Genomic DNA, 22,581 nt, shown 5'->3' with positions numbered 1-22,581 from the left:
GCCAGTCGGTAGCTGTGATTCCCATTTTGCAGATTAAGAAATAGATTAGATGAGCAGGTCTATTACGAGAATTGGTATAGTAAAGGATTAACTGGAGAGCAGAGTAAACACACATGACGTCCACAAGTCACCTAGGAAAGTGGAGAAGCTGGTTATAATAGTTTCTAAATTCCTAGCGGAACACTTTCTGCTGTGTCTCTAGACTTTTTTATGCTTCAAGCCCTGAGAAATCATTCCTTACTGGGGCGCCTGGGGAGCTCAGTGGTTGAGCGTTGGCCTTCAGCTCAGGTCATGACCCCGGGGTCCCGGGATCGAGTCCCACGTCGGGCTCCCCGCAGGGAGTCTGCTTCTCCCTCTGCCTGTGTCTCTGCCTCTCTCTCTGGGTCTCTCATGAATCAATAAATAATATCTTTAAAAACAAAGAAAGAAAAGAAAGAAAAAGAAAGAAGAAAGAAAAGAAAGAAAGAAAGAAGAAAGAAAGAAAGAAAGAAAGAAAGAAAGAAAGAAAGAAAGAAAGAAAGAAAGAAGAAAGAAAAAAAGAAAGAAAGAGAAATCATTCCTTACATGGCTTATCCTCCTCACTTCATTTTGCATCTTTATTTCATTGTGGAATAAAACACTTATCCTATCGGGGAGGTTCTGTCTCAATGATTATGTCTATAATATTGCAAATGAAATTTGATAAGCAACAGCAATGTGATTCAAGGAGCTCTTTTCAAGATCAGAAGAAACGCAAAAGGAAATAAAAATGATAATTTCATATTTAAATGAGGTGAAAGTCATTATTTGACCCTTAAAAGTTCAGATAACACAACAGAAAACTTAATGGCAAAGTTTAAAGAAAATGGTAATCTTTCCTATAGGTTTAGAATTTACGTGCTGTACACTATTATCTTTTGCTTCTCCTGTATCTATTAACTACATGTTTGTTGAGAAATAGTGAAGCTGGGTAGTAGTTTACAGATTTAAAACTGAATTTTCTACAGAGCTACAGTATTTGTAGGGTTTTATTGGTTTCTCATAGATGGTATATATAAAATTTAAGTACGTTTCAGGTATGGGCAAACAAACGTGCATGTCTCTGTATGTTTGATGAGAGGAAGAAAGGGGTGGAAATATTTTCAAACATGATTACAAGAGCAGAAAATTTAAAAAGGCTTTTGATTTTTAGTTTGAACACTTGCTGCCAAAATAAAACATTATATATATATATACCCCCTAAATTCCTATTTCTTTTCTCTTAAAAAATATTGTAGTAAATGGTTTATAGTTTGTATATTGGAGTCCTAGTAACTCATAAATGCTCTCTGGAGGAATAATGTTACGTCCATCACAGGTTGCTTCCATAAATAAGTCATCTCCTTCTCCACAGCCATTTGTAACCACATACTAGCTTTATTTTCTGATAGCAACAGAAAAAAAAATGGTCAAGTTGTTTATGATCTCATGTCTGTTTGCAGCAACTTAGCAAAATGGGGCTGCCCTTACATATGGCCACCATTTTTTAATGACATTGGGAGGTTTTAGCCCAATTAAGAGACTTTTAAAAGAATCAATTGGATTGCCTAGGAAGCTGAGTTTGATTAAAATCACCTAATTAATCACTTCTGTTCTAATTTTTTTTAATCACTGGGCTATGACTATGAACATTTATTTTGAACTTTATCCAATAAAGATTTTAGTACTGTTCAAATCCACTAGAGCCTTCCAAACTAGTAGGTTTGTCTGACAAGATACTCTCATTAATCAGGGGTGACAAACTGGTAACTTCAATCCTGGATTCAGTCACAAATACAGTCCTTGCTTTTTTTTTCTGTTTTGAGCCCTGCTTCATATTTGAGTTTCCAGCACCTAATTTGACAAGCATTTGTAATGATTTTAGATGTCCATTGTGATAAAATATTCCTACCTGCCCAGGAAAAAGAAAAATTGAGTTTCTTATTGCCAATACTCTGATTATTTTTGTATTTCTGTCCCTGGAGGAGTCAGGGGTGAATCTCTTCCTTGAGGTCCAGGGATCCCTTCTCCAGTGGTTCTTTCTGCAGCCCTACCCTACACGCCCATGCATACAACCAGAGACGATACCAGAAAACAATCGATACGGGAGCTAACTGTTCAGAACATGCCTTGAGCCAGTGCTGGTCTGCTCAGTACTGGTGCACACCAGCTGAATGTGAGCCCTGCAGCTAAAGATGGCAAAAGATGGCTAAAGATGTGAGCCCTTTGTGTTTTTAACGATCAGTATCATGGAATCTCAGAGTAGAAGAGTATTGGTAAAGTGGCAGGCAGACTGTAGGTTCATATAAAAACCTTATTTTAGTTTACGTATTTGGAACAGTTTGTGAGGTTTACAGCATTGAGGAGGCTGCCCATGCCCTCCCCGTTTCACGTGGCCCCTCGTCCTTCCCACCGACTGGTGCTTCCTTCATTCTGAGCCCTTGGAGGTAGTTGGAAGTAATTTTTATTTATTTGCTCACTGTTGCTCTCTCAATTCCTTTATTACTGGGAAATGAAAATTAAGTCTTCTGCTTGGGCTTCTGATCCACCTTTTGGATCTAGCTTCCAAATGATTCTTCCTGGACTCTATGCGTTTGAGGTCTCTATCCCCTGACGTTTACAGCACCTGGGCCTGCCTCCCAGGTCCGTCTCCCAATTTACCTTTTTATCACCAGAGTCGTCTTCACTGTTGTCTCCTGCTGCATCCCTTTGTTCCTTAGGAAATGTCTGTTTATTTAAAGCTCACTTAGCATTAGCAATCCACCTGAGTACTAGTTGTAAATGTTCCATCTCAGAGGTATACAAACATCTGGTGTAGGTCTCCCCAAGAAAATACTGCATTGGTGGTAGATACCCTGGACCCAGTTTTGACCTTGTATTCTCATGGCCTCAACTATTTGCTACCAGGTTGTGGTGGGCTACATGTGGCCCCTAAAAAGCAGCTTAATCACCTGAAAATTTGACTATCACTTTATAAGGCAGAAGAATGACTATTTCCTTACCTGGCAATGAGGTGATTAAGCTAAGGATCTTGAGAAGAGGATTTTATCCTGGATTAACTTGTGGACCCTAATTGCCATTATGCAATCTTTTTAACGATTTTATTGATATATTCATGAGAGACACAGAAAGAGAGGCAGAGACACAGGTAGTTTAGACAAACAAAAGCATAGAGGAGAAGACAATATGAAGACGGAGGCAGAGATTGGAGTAGTGCAGCCAGGAGCCAAGGAAAGCCACAGAATGTCAACAACCAGAAGAAACTGGAAGAGGCAAAAAAAAGGGTTTTCCCCTAGAGCCTCTGAAGAGCACCTGGAATGACACTGTGATTTTAAACTTCAGACTTCCAGAACTTTTAGAGGACAGATGTCTGCTGCTTTAAGCCACTCAGCTTGTAGTAGTTTGCTACAACAGCCCTAGGGAACTAATAAAATCCACAGGTAATCCAGGGTTTTCCAGGGGAAAATGAACAGGCATATATTTCCCAGGCATTTTGGAATTTTACAGAGACAGCATAGTCAAAAAACTAACCATGGGTTGCTTAATCGATTGATTACATCATCACCTATATATCAAGGACTCACTGAAAATGTCAAAGGTAAGCAAGCAGAAAAATGGCCAGTAGCATATTATCTAGCAGGATGGACTTGAAAATAAGAAACCCACAGCCCACTCAGGAAACGACTGAGCCAAAGCAGAGAAGGGGAGCCTTGAAATGGAGCTGTGGACTAATCTTAAAGGTCACAGAAAGTGGTCTGGATTAATCCTTTGGGCCACAGAACAGAAGTTACAGAAGAATTTTAAATAAAGAGTTTAGGGATTTACCCCAAAGATACAGATGCAGTGAAACACCGGGACACCTGCACCCCAATGTTCACAGCAGCAATGTCCACAATAGCCACACTGTGGAAGGAGCCTCTGTGTCCATCGACAGAAGAATGGAGAGAGAAGCTGTGGTCTATGTATGCAATGGGATATTCCTCAGCCATTAGAAATGACAAATACCCACCATTTGCTTCCACGTGGATGGAACTGGAGGGTATTATGCTGAGTGAAGTAAGTCAATCAGAGAAGGACAAACAGTGTATGTTCTCATTCATTTGGGGAATATGAATAATAGTGAAAGGGAATAAAGGGGAAAGGAGAAAAAATGAGTGGGAAATATCAGGGAGGGAGACAGAACATGAGAGACTCCTAATTCTGGGAAACGAACTAGGGGTGGTGGAAGGGGAGGTGGGCGGGGGGTGGAGGTGAAGGGGTGACGGGCATGGAGGGGGGCACTTGATGGGATGAGCACTGGGTGTTATTCTATATGTTGGCAAATTGAATACCAATAAAAAATAAATTTATAAAAATACAAAAAGAGTTTAAATTGAAAACTCTAATTTTATTTTTATTTTTTTGAAAAGTCTAATTTTATATGAAAAACCAAGGACTTTTCACTTTTGAAATAGAACTCTTTGTTTTCAACTAACACAAATAATACTTGCAGCTTCCCCCTGTTGGATTGTTTACTTAAATAATTTTGTCCCCAATTCCCCATCCATAGAAAATTTACCTTTTCTATGCATAATCGTATCCACATATGCTACATTACTTGGCAACTAGATTCCAGACCTATTCTCTGTGAATGGCTGTGAATTTATTTCCAGATAATGAGGGTTTTTTTTTAAACCAAAAGTTATCGTCAATTCTAATTCTTGCTATGCGTATGAAATATGCAAAGTAGTTTAGATTCTCTAGGTCTGCAGCAGACTGCGTTGTGTGGAGTAGGGTTGAGAGGAGAGAATGAGAGAATGAGGATTTAGGGCAGGGTACAACTCACCCACAGTTTTGCTCACTAGCTCGCGCCTGTCTCTGTTAGGTACAAGCGTAGCTGAGGGAAAGCGATTTCTCCTTTCCTCTTCTGAGTTCCTGGTTGAGGCTCATATCCTAAAAGACAAATTAACAAGAGAAAGACAGAAGTTTACTGACACGTAGACCTCATGTACACAAGGGAGACATCCAGGGGAACTGAGTAACACAAAGAGGCAGCTTTACGTTTAGTCCTAAATACCATCCTAATGGCCAAAGGGGTTGGGGGAAGCAGGCTTATTTGGGAAGAATGATTTCTAAAAACAATTTTTTGGGAAAACGAATGGGCCTTTAGAAAAGTAGATGGGAGGTGTGGCAATATGTGACAAAGTTTGTCTGGGTGTGATGTCACCTTCTAGTTTGTTCTGTGCGAAGAGTCTGTTTTCTGATTGATGGAGGGTCTGTCTCTAGGCAGATAAAGGGGGTGCAGGGACAGTCTTTCCTTGCAGTTTGCTTTTTTTTTTCAATGCGTACAGCTCAAAGTAATCAGTATCCCAAAGCAGCCTCTTTGGGGGTGGCATATCCTGGACTCCTACAGTTGTCATGCTCGGGGAAGGCATCTTCTGTTGCCCACCAGTAGGAAAAAGCCAAGATGACTGATGAAGGACAAGAGTCCCACTTCAGGCGTGCCTCCCTGGGTCACCCCCATGCTCTCCCCTCCTGGAAAGTCTCCCCAAAGCCACACCTTTTGCCTTATGCAGGCCCCCTGCGAGAATGTCCCTACCTGCTCCCTATGGAAGGTGCAGATGGCATCTAGGGTTGTGTATTGAAAAAGTAGTCCACTAATATTGATCTGTGTCAGGGATGTGAATTTGTTAGAAACACAAATTAAAAATACATACGTTGAAAATGCATCAAGTGTCTCTCTAGCAACACAGGGAGTAGATGAATTCTCAATTGCTTATAATTCCTGAATGCAAATGTCACTGATCATTGAGATAAGCCTTTTATTCTGGAATTAGTTTGTGATATATTTGTGCACATGTAGTTAGAGAGTAAAATTCTCCAACCCAACACATTAGTCAAAATGTCTCAAGGACATATGTATATATATATATATATATATATATATATATATATATATATATATATTTTTTTTTTTTAAAAAGGTAAAAAATTGAATGTATTTACATAGCTCCTTGCCAGGAAAATGAAAATGTTTTAAGTAAATACTCCAGGAGCTGAGATTAGATGAGAATGCTTGAGATATGGGTGGCATTTGAATACTTCTTACTTGGCTCTGCTTTAAGAAATACAATACTCTGAAGCACTCGCTAGTGCATTTACCAGCCTCTTGGGGTGCTGAACATCAAGGAAGAAGTGCCAGCTGAGATCCTGGGAAGCTCAGCCTAAGCCCGGAGTTTATGTAAATAGCCTTTGTCCTGAAGATATATGTATGACTTAAAAAATAAATAAATAAAAAACCTCTGCCCGTGGAAGTCTCTTTTCAAATAAGAGACATTTAATCCTGGAGCCACGGAGTCCTGGCAGATTTCCCGAATTCAAACCGAGTCCATAGATATAATCTCACTGCTTTGTCAGCAAGGAAATAGCTAGATTCTGGAAGCAGCTCCAAAGATCCGGGGAAGACCTGCCATCTGGTGGGAAAATGAAATCACTGCTAAAATCCGGTTCCACGCTCCCCGTTGCTTTGTCGCCAATTTGTTTACAGCCTACCCTTTAGAGCAAAATGAAATGATATTTTAACTCAAACACCACCTGAGTCATGATTGCATCAAAAGCTATGCGATTATCCCTGCTATCGTGTTTCTTGTTCTGTTTTACCTTTTCTCTGGCAAGTGAAAAAAAAAAAAAAAGAAGAAAATGACAAATGACAGATATTTTGCTTTCATTCTATCTGGTCACTCAGTTTTCCCTACCCGTCACTTCCTAGTTTTCAGAAATGGGCATAAACTCTGTAATTACAAGAGGGGCAACGTCATACGCAGCTCTGATGACTTTGGGAGGTCAGGGATTTAGAGAAATGAATAAAATGGCAAGGGAAAAAAAGAATCTGGACACAGGTCTGAACATAGTGAGCCTTTTGCCTGGACTCTAGCCCGGTTTGCATTTGAGGATATTGTCAGCTGCTTCAGGCCTTGAGTCTCATTTCTCAGCTCTGACGCTTTCAGTTTCTCTGTCAGCTGAGTTTTCATTTGGAGACAATACTGGCAGATGCACACATGCTTAGGTAGAGATGTCAACGCAGTTGAGGTGCTTATATGATCCTGAGGCTAGATTTCAGTGTTATAAAGATATCAATATATGCTCAGCTCCTACATACCCCTTATTATCAATTTACTGTCCACCAGATTTCTCTCTTTTCAAAGTAACGTGGGAGTGAGTTGAGGCATTTTCTGTAGGATTTTAAATGCGATGTATATATGCATTCTTGCGTGTGTGTGTGAACGATATTCATATTCAGTATTTTCTAAGTATGAATTCAAAATCTCTCTGCTCAATCTACAAGTTATAGAGAATAAAACTAATTTCCTCTCAATGCAATACCTTAGACGTGCATTACTACTAAACCATCAAGAGATACATCTAAATTCTCAGTTCTTTATCAAGTGAAAATTTCACGTATGGAAATTTGGACCTGGACTCAAACCTTCTTCTTTTCTCTCTTTATTCCCTATAGTTAACCAAAAGCAAGTGCCATGTTGAATGGTGAGTTTGGCCACATGGGAGGATCTGGTCTGTGTTATTTTCCATCAAATGCTTCCAGGCCTTTCAGCCTTGCTGTTAGCTTGCATCCCCACTCCTGACCCCCCTCCTCAACTCCCTGCAACATTGTCCAGACTGCCTGGAGAGGTAGGGTTCAAGTCTCTGGGATCCAGCTATGTATGTCATCCCAGCCAAGTAAGTGCTAACCACCAACTCCAATTTTAGGCAGATGAGATGATTTAAGAAACTCTAACCTATTCTCTGAAATACACTATACTTTTTGTGTGTTCTCAGATGTACATAAGTCTATTATTGTCTTGATCTCAAGTCAGACCGAGCTATTTTTTTTAACTTTTTATTCTCAAAAATTTCAAGTACATACAAAGGTAGAGAGAATAGCGTAACGAACCTCCAGACATGCATCACCCAGCCTCATCGACTATCAACTCAAGACTTAATTTTGTTCTGCCTAGATCCCTCACTATTCAGCCCGACTGGATATTTTGGGAGAAAAGAAGAGCAGACATCATTTCATTTAATTTTATCAGCAAATACTTCATTGAATCTCTCTGCAAGGTAGAGATTCTTAAAACAATATAGTCATCATCCCTAAAAACAAAATTCCTTAAGTATATCAAATATCATGTTAGGATTCGGGTTTGCGTGCTTGTCTCATAAACGTCTTCTTACAGTGAGTCAGGATCTAAGGTGCACACATTGCATCTGAATGATATGTTTTAAGTGTCTTTTAATGTATAAGGTTTTTCTAAAAAAAATAATAATGTAAAAGGTTCTTCCTATTTTGTTTTGTTTTTTTCAAATTTGTTGGAGAAACTGACTTACTTCCATAGAATTGAGAATTCTATAGAATTTCCCAAAACATAAGTCATGTCGGTTATGATTGCCAGTGAGGAGGACTGGAAATGGTTTCCTTTTGTTAGTTATTTGGAGCAACTTGTGTAGAAACTGGACTGTTGTGATTTTTGTATATCGGTTTCTTTCCTGGTCTATCACATGCCATATATTCTAGAAAATATATATTCTTTATGTCATATATTCTAGAATTGTTTTGCCTGTGAATTGCTTCCTATCGAGATGTCCTTTGGACTTGTTTTTCTGTGAATTGATAGTTAAATCATGAAGCTTCAAAGGTTCACATCTGAACTTCTGGGAAAACTACTCCATCATGAGTACTATGTATTTTCTATCAGGAGATACATAGCATATGGTTGTTTTTTGTTATTGTTTGTTTGTTTTTATAAAGTTAGCAGCTACCGGGGCAGCCCCGGGGGGCTCAGCGGTTTAGCGCTGCCTTCAGCCCAGGGCCTTCCAGAGAGTGAATATTTCTGAGAATGGGACCCTGACTAGGCACCCTTCATTGGATAACATTGCACTGTGCTATAGATTCAATGAGCCTGGTCAAGTTGTTTGAAAATTGTATTTTTTACTTTAAGCAAAATCTAATCTGACAAAATGGACGAATATTTTTTTAATTAAAAAAAATAAATGAAAGATTATACTACGAAAGACACCATTAAGGGAGAGAAAAGGCAAGCTACAGAGTGGGGAAGCTTATTTGCGAAACAGAGAAAGGATACTAAAAAGGACTTGTATTCAGATATGTAAAGAACTTTACCAATAAATGACAAAAATACAGACAGCACAATAGAGAAAATGGGCAAAATCCTTGAATAGTTACTCCACAAAATAGATGTTTCACAAAGATCAATAAAACACTAAAATACTATTTAATTTTGTCATCTGGGAAATATAAATGGAAACCACAATGAGGTAATACTACAGAATCATAGAATGATTAAGTAAAAAGACGGACAGTGCCAAATCATAGCAAGATTGTGGAGAAACTGGAAGTTTGTGTACTCCTTCTGAGAATATATTCCAGAAAACTACTTTGTGCAATCTAATGTGCATCCATACCCATTATGACCCAACAATTAAATGCCTACAGAAGCATACACACATGTGGGGGGGGAGATATGTGTGCACAAAAATACATGTATAGAAATATTCATAGCAGCATTTTTATAATAGTTAAAAAAATAAAAACAACTCAAATGTTCTTCAGTAGTAGAGCAGATAAATAAATTTTAGTATATTCATACAATAGGATGCTCTGAAGTTAGGGATAAAAAGAAAGAAGCCAGACACAAAAGAAGACATACCCTATGATTTAAAGTATTTAAAATTTCCGAACAAGAGAGAAAGCTAGTCTATGATTTTAGGAGTCAGGATACTGGTTAGCTTTGGGAAGAAGGGTTGGAAATGTGATGGGTTAGGCAGGGTGGAGCTGCTGGGGGCCTATTAATATTCTACTTCTCAATCGGGGTAGTAGTTTCATAGATGCATTCAATGTATATCATGTCATTGAGCTGTCCTTATGATTTGTGCCTTTTTCTAAAACTATTACATACTTCAGAAGATAAATTTATCAAAATATTGTATTTATAATATGAGCAAAAGACAACAGAGATTAAAAAGAAAAGTAGAACTGACAGTTTTTACACTTCTCATGCTTCTCTATCAGCCACATTAGGAGGGGAAAAATGAGAAGATGAACTAATCATACCCATCAATATGTCAGCCAAAAATTTGAAATTTTCAAGACAATTGAAATGAATATTTAAGTGACAGTGAATTTCACCATAGTTTATACTGTGTTATGTGATGTTAGCAACTGGGAAAATGAAGCCTTCATGATCAACAATGTATTTTGAAAACTAAGCAAAAAAGAATGTGAAGAGAATCGTCTACAGTTTTTCAGTGCTATTTATTCTTATGCTATAAGCAACAGTACGTCATTACCTTTAAACCTCACTAAAGGGACATCTGTGGGGCTCAGTGGGTGAGCGTCTGCCTTCGGCCCAGGGCGTGATCCTGGATACCCGGGATCAAGTCCCACATCGGGCTCCCTGCATGGAACCTGCTTCTCCCTCTGCATGTGTCTCTGCCTCTCTCTGTGTCTCTCATGAGAAAATAAATAAAATCTTTAAAAAAAAAATAAACCTCCTTAAAATTAATGTTCAACATTTTTGAGGGTTTTTTTTGTAACAGAGATAAAGAAAAAGAAACCCTACATATTATTAGGTATACCAGTCTTCCCTAAAAATGGCTAAAATAATATAAAGAAGCAATATGGTGAAAAACAAAAACCATTTCTTTTCCTGAAAATACTCTTGGAAGGTGGTTAGGAAAAAATTGCTGAAGAATTCAAAAAGCTAACACTTGTAACAGGCATAAAGTAGTACCTGGCACTTGCTAAGCACAAAATAAATCTTAGCTGTTATCATTATTTGTATGGACAAATGACTCAGTAAGGGAGATTTTCTGCAAAGTTACACTAGAGCTTGCTTTTTTCCCAACATACGTGCCTATTGTATTTGTTAAACTGCGCTTTGATAATAAAATCCATGAAGTATTTTTTATTAATGCATGGGAGAAACCACTCTTCTATCCCTTACTGACCTCTTTAGCACAAGCATTGCCTCATGCAGGAACAGAGTAAGTACAACAACTCATGGGGCAACTGCATTGTCTAGACTTTTCTAAGTGATTCTAAAGGAATATTAAAGATAGTACTCCACCTGTGAAATAGATTCCCACTGTCACTGTAGGCAGGTTAGGCAGCCAAGAACCCGTAGCCAGAAGTTTACAAAGTTCTGAATGGTGTTTTAAATATGAGATTAATTCATAGAAACACAAGTATAAAATATAGTAGGATCTTCATGATACCTTGCAACATGAGGAATGACTGGGGTACTCTTTTGTACCATTTAAAGATTTTCTGATTGTCTTAGGACAAGTCATTTTTCTCCAAGTTAAAGATGTGCTAATATTAAGATTAATTTTACAAAAAAATTAAATTTCAGTAAGAGTGTTACTAAGATGTCATTGATTGAGAGTTGAGAGTTCAAATTTGTCAATCTACGCCCTAAGTGCCCATCAGTAGTCTGCCACCAGAGGAATGCCCACGTGCGTCCTTGAGCTGGTCCTTCGATCAAAAAGGACCAAAAATAGCTATAACAAAAGAATCATCCTATATAGAATATTTTGAAAATGGATTGTTTAAAAATATTTCTGATGTTATATGCTTCCATTGCTGGAAACAATGCAACTTCTCATCTTGCAAACTTTAAAAACTTGCAAACAAAATTTCTAACCATTTATAAAAGCTTCCACAGAATATCAGTGTGCTTAAATCCAATAGGGAGGGGCGCCCGGGTGGCTCAGTCCATTAAGCAGCTGACTCTTGACTTCAGCTCGGATCATGATCTTGGGGTCCCGTGATGGAGGCCCTCATTGGGCTTTGCACTCAGCTGGGGAGTCGGCTTGTGGATTCTCTCCTCCCTCTGCCCACCCCTCCTGCATGAGCATTTTCTCTCCCTCTTTCTCTCAAATAAACTAATTAATTAATGAAAAAAATCCAATATTGAAATATTAACTATCACTTTGACATCAGGGAAGATAGGAATTTACTAGCCAATTTCAACAATATCTTTGCAAAATTAGTAGGCATCATTGAAAATATGTATCATGACTTGGAGCAACTGACAATGTACTTTTTCATTTGGATCCATGTAGTTTTGTGAAGTATATCATTTTTAGCAGTGACAGCCACTAAAACTTGGTGTATCATTCAGCTGAATTATGAAACAAATAACTGAATTGCTGTATCACATTAATCAAGATTTAAAAAGTAATGAAAATGATTCAACCATTTTTCTCAATATTATTAACAAATAATTTTGCTTAAAATATTTTTACCTCAACTTTAATCAACTTTATCATTTAAAAATGTCTACTTTTTTAATGCACAGGATATATTATTAGTAGAGTAAATGTACATAGTTACATATGTGGTAGTAGAGCACACACATAGTTTTATAAAACTATCTCACGTGAGATATTTCTGTTTAATGTTTCAAGTTTTCATCAAGAACATGTAATCAGAATGGCTCAGAGGTCACCAATGTAGAGGTTGGCAGGAAAGAGAAAAGATGGCAAAACGGATGAGGGAATAAGGATCCAAGAGATAAAAAGGAAGATGAGAGAACAATGTTACTGGAGATTGAGAGGAAAATCATTTTTTTCAGATGATGAGATGGTTATCAGAGTTACATTCAGCAGAATGCTTAGGAACTGTGAGGTCTGAGAAAAGGCCATGGGATTTATGACTGATGGCTAAAAAGTTATTGGTGGAAATATTTTCAGTCAAGTGGTAAGAACAGAAACCAGATTGCATTCTGTAAATACCCATATAATAAGTGAGTGGGAGGGAAAGAAAAAGAGCAATAAGAATAGATCACTCTTACTAATGCTTGGCAGAAAATGAATGAGGCAATGGAGAGCAGGGTCAGAGAATACAGTGCAAGTGGGTAGAATAATGGATGAAGTCAAAAGGGGGAGGCACTGGCTTTAGAAAGAGGACAGGACCCTTCCTAAGAAAGATGAGAGCTCGAGTGCATTTCTAAGACAAAACAGGGAAAGCTGTGGGAATTGATTTCAGATGTCCACAATCTCCATCAATGACATGATTAAATGACCTCCTAAGATTGAGGAATGCCAGGCTGTGACTGCGAGCTTGCTAAAAAGAGGAAAAAAATTGAAGTATCATCTCTGGACCCCCCACAAGGAACTGAAACAGAGATCCTCAGACAACTGAGCAAACTTGAGGACCTAGATATCACCAGGGAACATAAATTTTTTAGAGACAAATGGGAAAATTATCAGCCTTTACAAAAAATAATCAGCAATAAGCACCGTTGGAGGACTGGCAACGAGAATAGAATGGGAAGTGAGGATCTTATGACCACAGTGAGAAAAATGATAACAAAGATATTCTAAGGATCCTTTGGGTGGGGAGACAAAGTGAGGCAAGGAGGCTGGGAGGCAGAAATGGATTGCAAATTGAGAGGGGTGACTGGTATTAAGAAAGTAGGAGCATAGAGGAGCATGCTAAAATCCACAATCTTGATGATGGAGCAATTCTGAGGGACCATGAGATCCAAGTTCTGATTGTTTTTACAAGAGGCTTAAAAAAAAAAAAAGAGGAGGAAAACAGTTCTGCAGAGATGTAAACGTTAAGGCCTTCTGATGTCATGTCGGGAGAGGAATGACCAAGAGGAGGACGTGAGCCGAAGAGCGCATTATGAGCAAAGTGGGATCCTGGAGATGACTATAGGGTCATGTCAGGATTCTGTAGAAATTTAGAGAAGGTGTGGAATGGTAGACCCAGATGGTGCTTTACAAAGGGCACGGGGAACAGGGTGTAAGAGAAGAACAGCCTTCATGGAAAGGGTTTGCAGGAATTGTTGCCAGGCTTGAGTTACGGTGAAGAGGTGGGAAGCAGCCTTCAAGGACTGCACCCTGTGTTAGAGGCTGGTTCACAATAGCATGAGATTTTTACATTTTAGCAACACCTCAGTGGCAAACATGCCATTTAACATTTTATATAATGGGAATACTTAAAGAAACAGTGAGATGAATCATACTCATCAAAATCACTTCTAGCTCAAATAATAATATGGCAGTGTTTTATATCAGGTTGCCAGGATGGATACCTTTCAAAGACTTATACGGAAGGCTGTGCTTTAATACCCACAAGGTTAAAATGATTTCAAATGTAATTTTTAAGAAATGAATTTAGAGTACTTTTCCTCGATACAGAACTATTATATGGTACACTGCAGTTCCCATCTGCCATCTGCAGCAAGCGTTGCTCTGCTGGACACTTTTTAAATGCTATTCATATGTCTACTGATTAAAAACTAATTTCACAAAAAAACTAAACAAAAAAATATGTCACGTGCTTTATTCTACTGTAATTTCTGTTTCTATAATTCAAACTAAGATTAATTTTCCTGTACTTTGGTCACAGACTGCCCACAAGGAGTCGAATAGTTATGATTTTCCAATTAAAGCAGGAGCTATGGAAGTCGTAACAATAGTCATATGAATTAATAATCTTAAAATTGGCAGGAGGGCAAAATAAAGAGAAAGAAGAAAATTTATTTCTCTACAGAATTATTCCAGCATCCATGCATCAACATTATAAGTGAGCCGACCTTGGTGTTGTGTAGGGGATGCCCTTGCCAGAGCAGCTCTAAAACAGCAAACCCTTGTGCGTGCTTGTCCGTTATCTGGAGTGACACCGCTAACGGCTTTGAGGGCTGGAGGGCAGCCGGACTTCTCATTTATCTCCTTACGATTAACCAATGTACAGATTAGCTGTCGCTTCTGGCCTCATTTTACAATAAAGATATATTGGCTAAGCCTTGCTTCAAGTGTCCATTTCATTTTGGGCTAAATTTATGGAAGATTCGAATAGCAAGAAGCAGATTGGATTGAGCTTGACAAAAGGGTGTGAAGAGGTTCTTCACCCTGAGTACTCTGAAGGAAAATTCTTAAACTTGTTTAAATCAAAGTGTGTGATTGTATTGAGTTCTCCTGCTCTCGTGAGCTAGGATTTGATTTTTCCCAAGAGGGTGGTCAAATCAACATCAAATCAGGATGGTAGCACTTGCAGATGTCAAATTGTCAAGTTGCCTGTTTTCAGCAGCGAAGAAATAGGAAGAAGCCACTGAAATACATGCATACTTATGATGTCTTTCTTTAATACATAATATGTTCTGGAAAGATGTCTTTGAAAATGAAGGCTTAACGTCATCTTAATAGTAAATGATTTCTTTACCAGAGAACAAGGAACAATCTTTGATATATGATGCATGATAAGATCTCTAATAGTTCCAGCAGGGATTTGTCTTCTTGGATCTGGTCCCAGTAAGTTCAGCATTGGAGGGCTGAGATAGAAAGCTGTCTTTTTTTTTTTTTTTATCAGAACAACTAGGGAAGCAGAGTAGGCATATTCCTTTTCCATGGGCCTATTGCCTGGTCTCTGTCTAAGGGAAAGGGCAGGAAAGATAGAAAACCCCCAACTCTGAGATGTCCTGAACTTCTGGTGTACTTGCAGCAGGTGAGAAAAGGATCTGCCCCCGTGTTAGCTATAATTGGGCCAAGAGTGTCTAAGTGTCAAGCCATATGCAAGCACCTGGTTTTGCTCCTCAGGTCCCAGTTAGCTGACTGCTCAGAGCCCACCCAGATGGTCCCGTATGAAGAAGGTGTGCATGGTTGAGGGAGGGAGAGTGCTTGCTGCAGAGGGTAAGGGGCGCCAGCAAAGAGTCTCACCTGGGAAGGCCATATTCTGGAACCCTGGGGCGAGCAGAAGAGGAGGCAGTGGGCTTCTGATGGGGCCTGCCAACCATGGCTCTGGGCAAAATCCCTGCAAACCACGAAGGCCGCAAGGGACAGGCAAGGGGTCAAAGATGGTTTGTTGGGATTGGATAGAACAAGCTCAAAGGGCCTCTCGTGCAGTTGGTATAAAGAACATATTCTGTGTAGAAAGGCAGGTTATTAGTACAGATGAATGATTACGTGAAACCTCAGATTATTGTCTGAAAGAGAGGACTGTTTCTATGGATGATCAACTTCAAATTATTTTTCAGTTTATATTCTTGCTTATTTAAATATTCTCAGTAAAACCAAACATTTGCCTCCATTTAATTGAAACTTTATAATGCACAGTAAGAAATGTATTAGTTTTTTCAAAACCACTTAATAACCTTCTAAATTATTTATGGTGATTCAACCATTTAACAAACAAAAAGAGAAAACACACACACATTAAAAGACAGATGGCATAGAGGATTACCTGTTCTCTTGGAATGATAATTTGAATATGCAAACCTGTGTTTCTTATGATTGGATTTGGAACCTCATTTCTTTATTTTAATGTATAGCTTCTGAATTGCTATTACTACTGTTCCTGTTTTAAGTGTAATTTAATGCTGAGGAGGAAAGTTACTTAATAGGGAATTTCTTCCCAAATATCACTTGAAATGTCTTCCCACGTATCCCTTGGATTCACTTTTCTGAAGTGAAAAAGTACAGGCAGTGGAAAGAAGCAGTTGTTTATATAAGCTGAGAAGAGGATGCTTTTTTTAGTCTGTTAGGAGAGTGATTGATTTTTTTCTTTCTTTTTCATATTTTTTTACCAAGTAAAAAAGTAAAGGACGTTATCTGGGATACTTCATGTTGTTTAAAATGTGAGTGATGTTTAGTCCCTGGGCCAAGACAGGTCCTATGTGACTTTCTAAAGAAAAGCGAGCCTCGCCTTTGGGAGAAGGAACACAAATAAATGTAATCACAAACCAGGAATCTCAGTGGATTGTTTGGAAAAGGATTATTTTTTCCCCCAACCACATGGCCTTAGGTATGAGATGAAAGACGGATTTGAAGAAAGAAAAATACTTTTTCTGGGTAATATTTATTTGTTCTTTTCTTTGTTCATAAAAAAAATTTTCAGCGTTTTGTAATTGGATCACGGCTTTCAGCGGGAACTAAAAGCAATACGCACACTACAAGCTAAGAATAACATGAAAAATGATTTAATAGTCATTTTATATTAGCAGACAGGATTATAATGACTCATTTTCAATGACAAGTGAAGTGGAAATTATACAAAATAAACAGGGTTTATTTTTGAACTGCAACTGTAGAGTGGTCAGAAAAGCCTGATGCATGCCAGTTCAAATTTATCCGTGTGCTTCTCTATTCTTTACACGCACTTTATTTTTCTCATTTTCCTCTGGGTCTGATCTCCAGGTTGAAAGCTTGATATCATTGAAGCAGTACCTGACAGAGTTTTATTTCTTCCATTAATATCAGGTCACAGTCTCGTGCCTGGGGAATATGGGGCCACTGTGTATACACACTAAGTTCTCAATTTCCCTGGCATAACTATTCTTGGGTTTATAATTTTCATAGATAGGAACCAATCTAACTTGAGCCACAGAAACATATGGGATACCATATAACTAAAGTGTTTGTAGTGATTGCAACAGTTAATTTATTTAAAAGCATAAAATTTGCAATGTGTGTTTTTTTATGGATAAAACAAGTTAAAATAGGTGTTCCTTTCAAATATATACTAAGTATTACATCAAAAGTGACTGGATATCACTTCTAACATATGAAAATGTAACTTTGTAGTAGCCATTGATAAGCTAGCCAAAGAAAAAGTCTTAAAAATTAAGTCTGTATTTACTCCTTCATTTCTCCATTAATTTAGTAAGTAGTTATTTAATACAAACTATATTTAAAACACTGAGATAAGGATATAAGGATGGAGAACAATGAATAGGACACGCATAGTCTTTATTCTCAGTAGGTTTTTATTTTAAACAGAGAGACATTAAACACTAAAACCAGGTATTATTTAATTATATTGTAAAAACTGCATCCCAATAAAACTTCAAGGTCATCAAAGACTAGAGAATAAGAGTGCTGGCAAAACTGTTACGTGGTGAGGGAAAACTTGCAGGAACCTGGGACTTAGTAAAATTAAGGAAGAAGAGTTTGTGAAGAATGTTCTAGTCAAACAAAAGAGCTAAGCCTTGAGATAGGAAGAAAGAGTGGTGGAACTGTAGAGCTAAAGGACATAAAAATGGGAGTCTAGAGTGCTGATCATAGCACACAAGCCTATAGTCATCGCATTTAATAAATCTCCCCTCACTTCTGAAGACGTAAACACATAAACAGTAAATTAAGCCACGTGACTGTTGGAATTATCCAGGATAGTATGAAGAAAACTGGGTCAATGACAAAACTTTGAGAATGTCCTAAAAGTCAATGTTTAGGTAAATAAGGCTGAACCCAACAAAGGGGGCTGAGCAAAAATGAGTAGTCGGAGTGGTAGTAGGGATGCTGGGCCAAGGAAAAGGAGTGGCTAGACACATCACATGCTGCTGAGGGGTAAAGCAGGGTAAATAAAGTCTGACATGCTACTGGCCAGATTGAAGTTTTCAAATTGGGATGGATGTTGTGTAGAGAACAAAGGGAAATGAGCCTAGAAATCTAGAAAGCTGGTGGGTACGGAGAAAGCAAGGGGTCAGTGGAGCTCAGATTCCTGTGAGGTCCAAAAACTGTCCTGGTGGCAAAAGCAGTGCTGGAGATGGGAGCTTGGCTGGGCTACAGATAATAAAGGATAGGAGATGGGTGAGGGAGAAAGACACTTGGTGATTTTGGGGGTGGAAAAGGTTGTCATGACAGGTTTCAGGTGTGATTCTTGGAGTGAAAGTCTAAGGTAGAGAAGTGAAAAGTTCATTTATAATGAGATCCAGTCAAGGTGCTGAAAAGAATGTCTGTGAAGATGTGAACACCAACCAGGGCAACGGGGCTGGCAGGGCAAATAATAACCCAGTCTTTTTGTGAAAGATGGATTGCGACTAGAGATCAATAGATGGATGATTCCAACAAGAGAGGAGATGGAGCATAGCTAGCGGGCAGGGATATCAAAACCGCAGGGATTAGCAAGGAGGTAAAGTTGCAACAGACAGTACTATGAGCCAGAATAGCACCAACCTGAGGGTATCTAGGGTGTGGGAGACTAAGCAGTCATCTCTGTTTGCAGGAGAAGTGCTGTCCTCAATAGAGAATGGGATTTTAGCCAAGGTAGGGAGGTAGAGACAATGTTCTAAGAGGAAGCTGAATATGTAGTGAAAAATGCACACTATGGAGCAGAGTTCTAAGCAAGGTGGAGGACTCTGAGAGCCAAGGAAGAGAGAGAGGAAGAGGAAGGGATTGATGCTTAATGGATGGCAGTTGAGCACTGAAGCATGGAGTACTGTGGGGAAGGTCAATACCTGTCAATGGTTTGGAGAGCCAGGGTGCTGGAGGGAGGGACTGATGATAAGTAAACAAGATTGAGAGACTATGGCAGGATCAGTAGCTTAAGAAACATCTACCTTCCTGTTCCCTTGTCCTAATGTGAAGGACTAGGGAACAGGAGCCTGGCTATAAAAAGTAAAGTGAAGGAGAGGTTGGAAAACTTGGCATGGCTTGACTAGATACAGGAGAGCCCAGTGTGGGGAGTGCCTCTAGCAAAATGTGGTTCTTAGTGAAAGCCTAATGTGTTTATAAAATGCCCAATCTTCCAGGGGTTTGCCAAGATGCACCAGGGATGTTACTTGACCCATTATGATCAAACCATCAGCCTAGATCTGCTCAGCCTTTCACGTTATAGATTTCAGGTTTAAGAGCTTTGTTCAAATTCTGTGTTTCTTCTTTGAAATCTGGGATATATTATCCTACACATAATTTTCATGACCTTATATTTCCCCTCAATGTTTTAATATTATCAATTGAATTTGATATGAAAAAGCAAGAAGCTACATTTCTTCTTTAATCCAGTTTATTGCTTAGTCCTGAAAAACTATGATTTAGTAGTCATCTAATAATTTGAAATAATAATACATTTTCCAAAGGCATCTAATATCAAAGTCAGGGAAGTACTTAAATGCTGGTTGAATCTGCTTTTTTTTTTCAAAGATATGTGTTAAGACAAACTATGTGTCAGGCCTGATAATAAATTTAAAAATTCATACTGAGTGATGGACTTACATTTTTGTGGGCTGTGGATGAGTCACATGTAAACAGGAGTTGTGGTTTGTTTTGTTTAATATTAACATTCTAACTCTGATCTTTTCAGTTGCCCTCTGTAGTATCTATCACCTGGATCCCATCTTTTGATATTAAAGAAGGAATTTGAGAATTATCTACAAATGACTTACCACACTCTATATTAATTCTACACTTAAACAATTTAAGAAATTATGTTTGGAAAGGGAGGTAGGCGGTGGTTGGGGTGACTGGGTGATGGACTTGGTGGGATGAGCACTGTGTGTTATGCTATATGTTGGCAAATTGAACTCCAATAAAAAAATTACAAAAAAAAGAAATTACGTTTGAACAATTTGAAATCTGAGACTATGTTATATTTATATTTGCATTCTCATACATACCCAGTATCTGGGATTCTATAGATAAATGGCTGTTGGAGATATCATTTATCTAGTCACACAATGCTGCATACTCGCCAGAAAAACTTAATGCATATAGCTAAAAACACATTTACTTAGTTCATGAAGGCTGTGGGGTTCAGCTGACTTGACTTAGTTTCAACTGATGTAGTCTGGGTTCACCCAGATGTCTGGGTTTCTATTGACTCTTGGTTATCTCAGCCCTGATGACTAGGGTAACCTGACTTTACTCTCTGTCCTGCTCAACCTCCAGGAGGCTGGTCTAGTCATGTCTACATGGTGTAGTGAAAGGACAGAAATGACCAAAGTCAATTGTACAATTATCTTTCAAGTCTCTGTGTCGCATATGCCAATATCCTGTTGATCCCAAAGAAGTCACATGGATGAATCAAAAGTCAGAGTAGGAGGGCATGGCAAGATTACATGGGAAGGACATAGATACAGAGAGAGATGAAGAATGGGAGCCATCAGGTCAACCATTGCACCACATTGAATGGATAAATGAACAAATGGATTGTAGAGTGGCGTGAAGAGCACTGGGCTAAGAGTCAGGAGACATATCCCTGAGGCTCGGCACCATTCATTGTGTTTATTTGGGCCAATTATTTAATTATCATAGACCACAATTTCCTTACTGGCCCTTTATAAGCTTTAAAAGCCTTTGATTCAAGCTTTCAGTGAAGCTTTTAATAAATTTAATGCTATACACAGTCTGTAGGAGGAACTTAAGGAAAACTGTTAATCATCCTATCCTTTAGTGAACCAAAATGGTTGACTGGGTAACTTTGACTCTATGAACCTTTGAATCTTATGCATCCATATTAAACTAAAAACAACAACGACAACAACAACAACAACAACAAAAACCTAGTCTGAATTTGGATAGAAGCAAAGTGCTGAAAGTTCAACTTTTTATTTAGGTCTTTAGTTTTTGCTCCTATCTGATGATTCTTTTGAAGCATACAATGTTAGTCTAACATCAAATACTATGACATCTTTTATATGGGAGACGTGTTTTAGGGTCCACTGATGTTGTGCCTTAATAATTCATTGTTAGGGTGAATTATTATTCTTAAATTGACTAGAAGAGCTTTGTCAAGTTTGCATAATGCTGATAAAAATGTAGGTTAATTTCAAGTAGATGTTATGATTTGTTTCATATAAAAGCTACAGAGAATGCAGAAATGAAATCTGCTCTTCATTATATGATATGTAATTATGTGATATATAATGAAATGCTGGATCATTCAACTGTAATAATAAATCTGAGTGAAAATGTTTTAAATGAAAAATATGTTTCATAAGAATAAAATGATATGCACAAACGGAATTTGAAGCGGATTTTCTGAGACTGAGATGACTTATTCTAGTCACTTGGGTGAATTTCTCAAAAATCCCACCCCTAGATTACCAAAATGTATTGATGAAAATGTAATCTGTAACTCCCCTTGACATAGAGAATATTCTGATTCAGATACACAAACATAACTTGCCATATGATAAATGTTTATCCTTGTCCTATCTCTGGGAAGCTTTTATTTTCGACTGATAATTTACTCGTGAAATCATTCACTCTGGCCTGTATCATTTCAGAGTCTCCATGTAGACATATCCAAGAAACTGCACTCAAATCAAGCTGGCCTGGATTCAAAAGCACCAGGTGGTTGTCAAAGTGATTTGGCCAATCTGGAGAAAGAGAGAAGCAAGAGTGGGGCAACTCAACTAGCAGCCACCAATGTACCCACAGGTCGGTGAAGCCACATAATACTGGTTTTAACTGCCTACGTGCCACAGGCCTAATTTACAGATTCTTACTTCCGCTTTGCTTGGAACATAAGGCTCCGTCAAAGTGATTGCCTCAGCTGCAAATCTCATTGGAATGTAGTTCTGGGGGCTCCTGGATGGCTCAGTCAGTTAAGCAGCTGACTCTTGATTTTGGATCAGGTCATGATCTTGGGGTGCTAGGATCGAGCCCTGTGTGGGGCTCCACACTCAGTAGGGAGTCTGTTTCAGGATTCTTTCTCCTTCTCCACTGCCTCCCTGCTCTCTCTCTCTCTCTCTCTCTCTCTCTCTCTCTCTCCCCTTCTCTCAAATAAATAAAAATAATTTTTTTTAAAAAAAGAAATGTAGTGTCTTAACTACAGTGAAATGATAAACACAATAATGATAG

The 22,581-nt window shown here is 38.4% G+C and overlaps 1 protein-coding gene across 1 annotated transcript in view; it reads left to right on the top strand.

Moving 5' to 3' along the window:
- THEMIS (thymocyte selection associated) overlaps positions 1-22,166 on the top strand; it is a 161,691-nt gene extending 139,525 nt beyond the window's left edge. Inside the window, exon 5 of the mRNA XM_055310142.1 lies at positions 22,005-22,166. Coding sequence (XP_055166117.1) covers positions 22,005-22,166 — 162 coding nt within the window. The remainder of the gene's footprint in view (positions 1-22,004) is intronic.
- Positions 22,167-22,581: the final 415 nt, after the last annotated feature.

The sequence above is a fragment of the Nyctereutes procyonoides genome, unplaced genomic scaffold, assembly GCF_905146905.1.
Source record: "Nyctereutes procyonoides isolate TBG_1078 unplaced genomic scaffold, NYPRO_anot_genome, whole genome shotgun sequence".
NCBI classification, from domain to species: Eukaryota; Metazoa; Chordata; class Mammalia; order Carnivora; family Canidae; genus Nyctereutes; species Nyctereutes procyonoides.
Note: the sequence above shows the minus strand (reverse complement) of the source record. Positions and strands in the feature narration are given on the sequence as shown.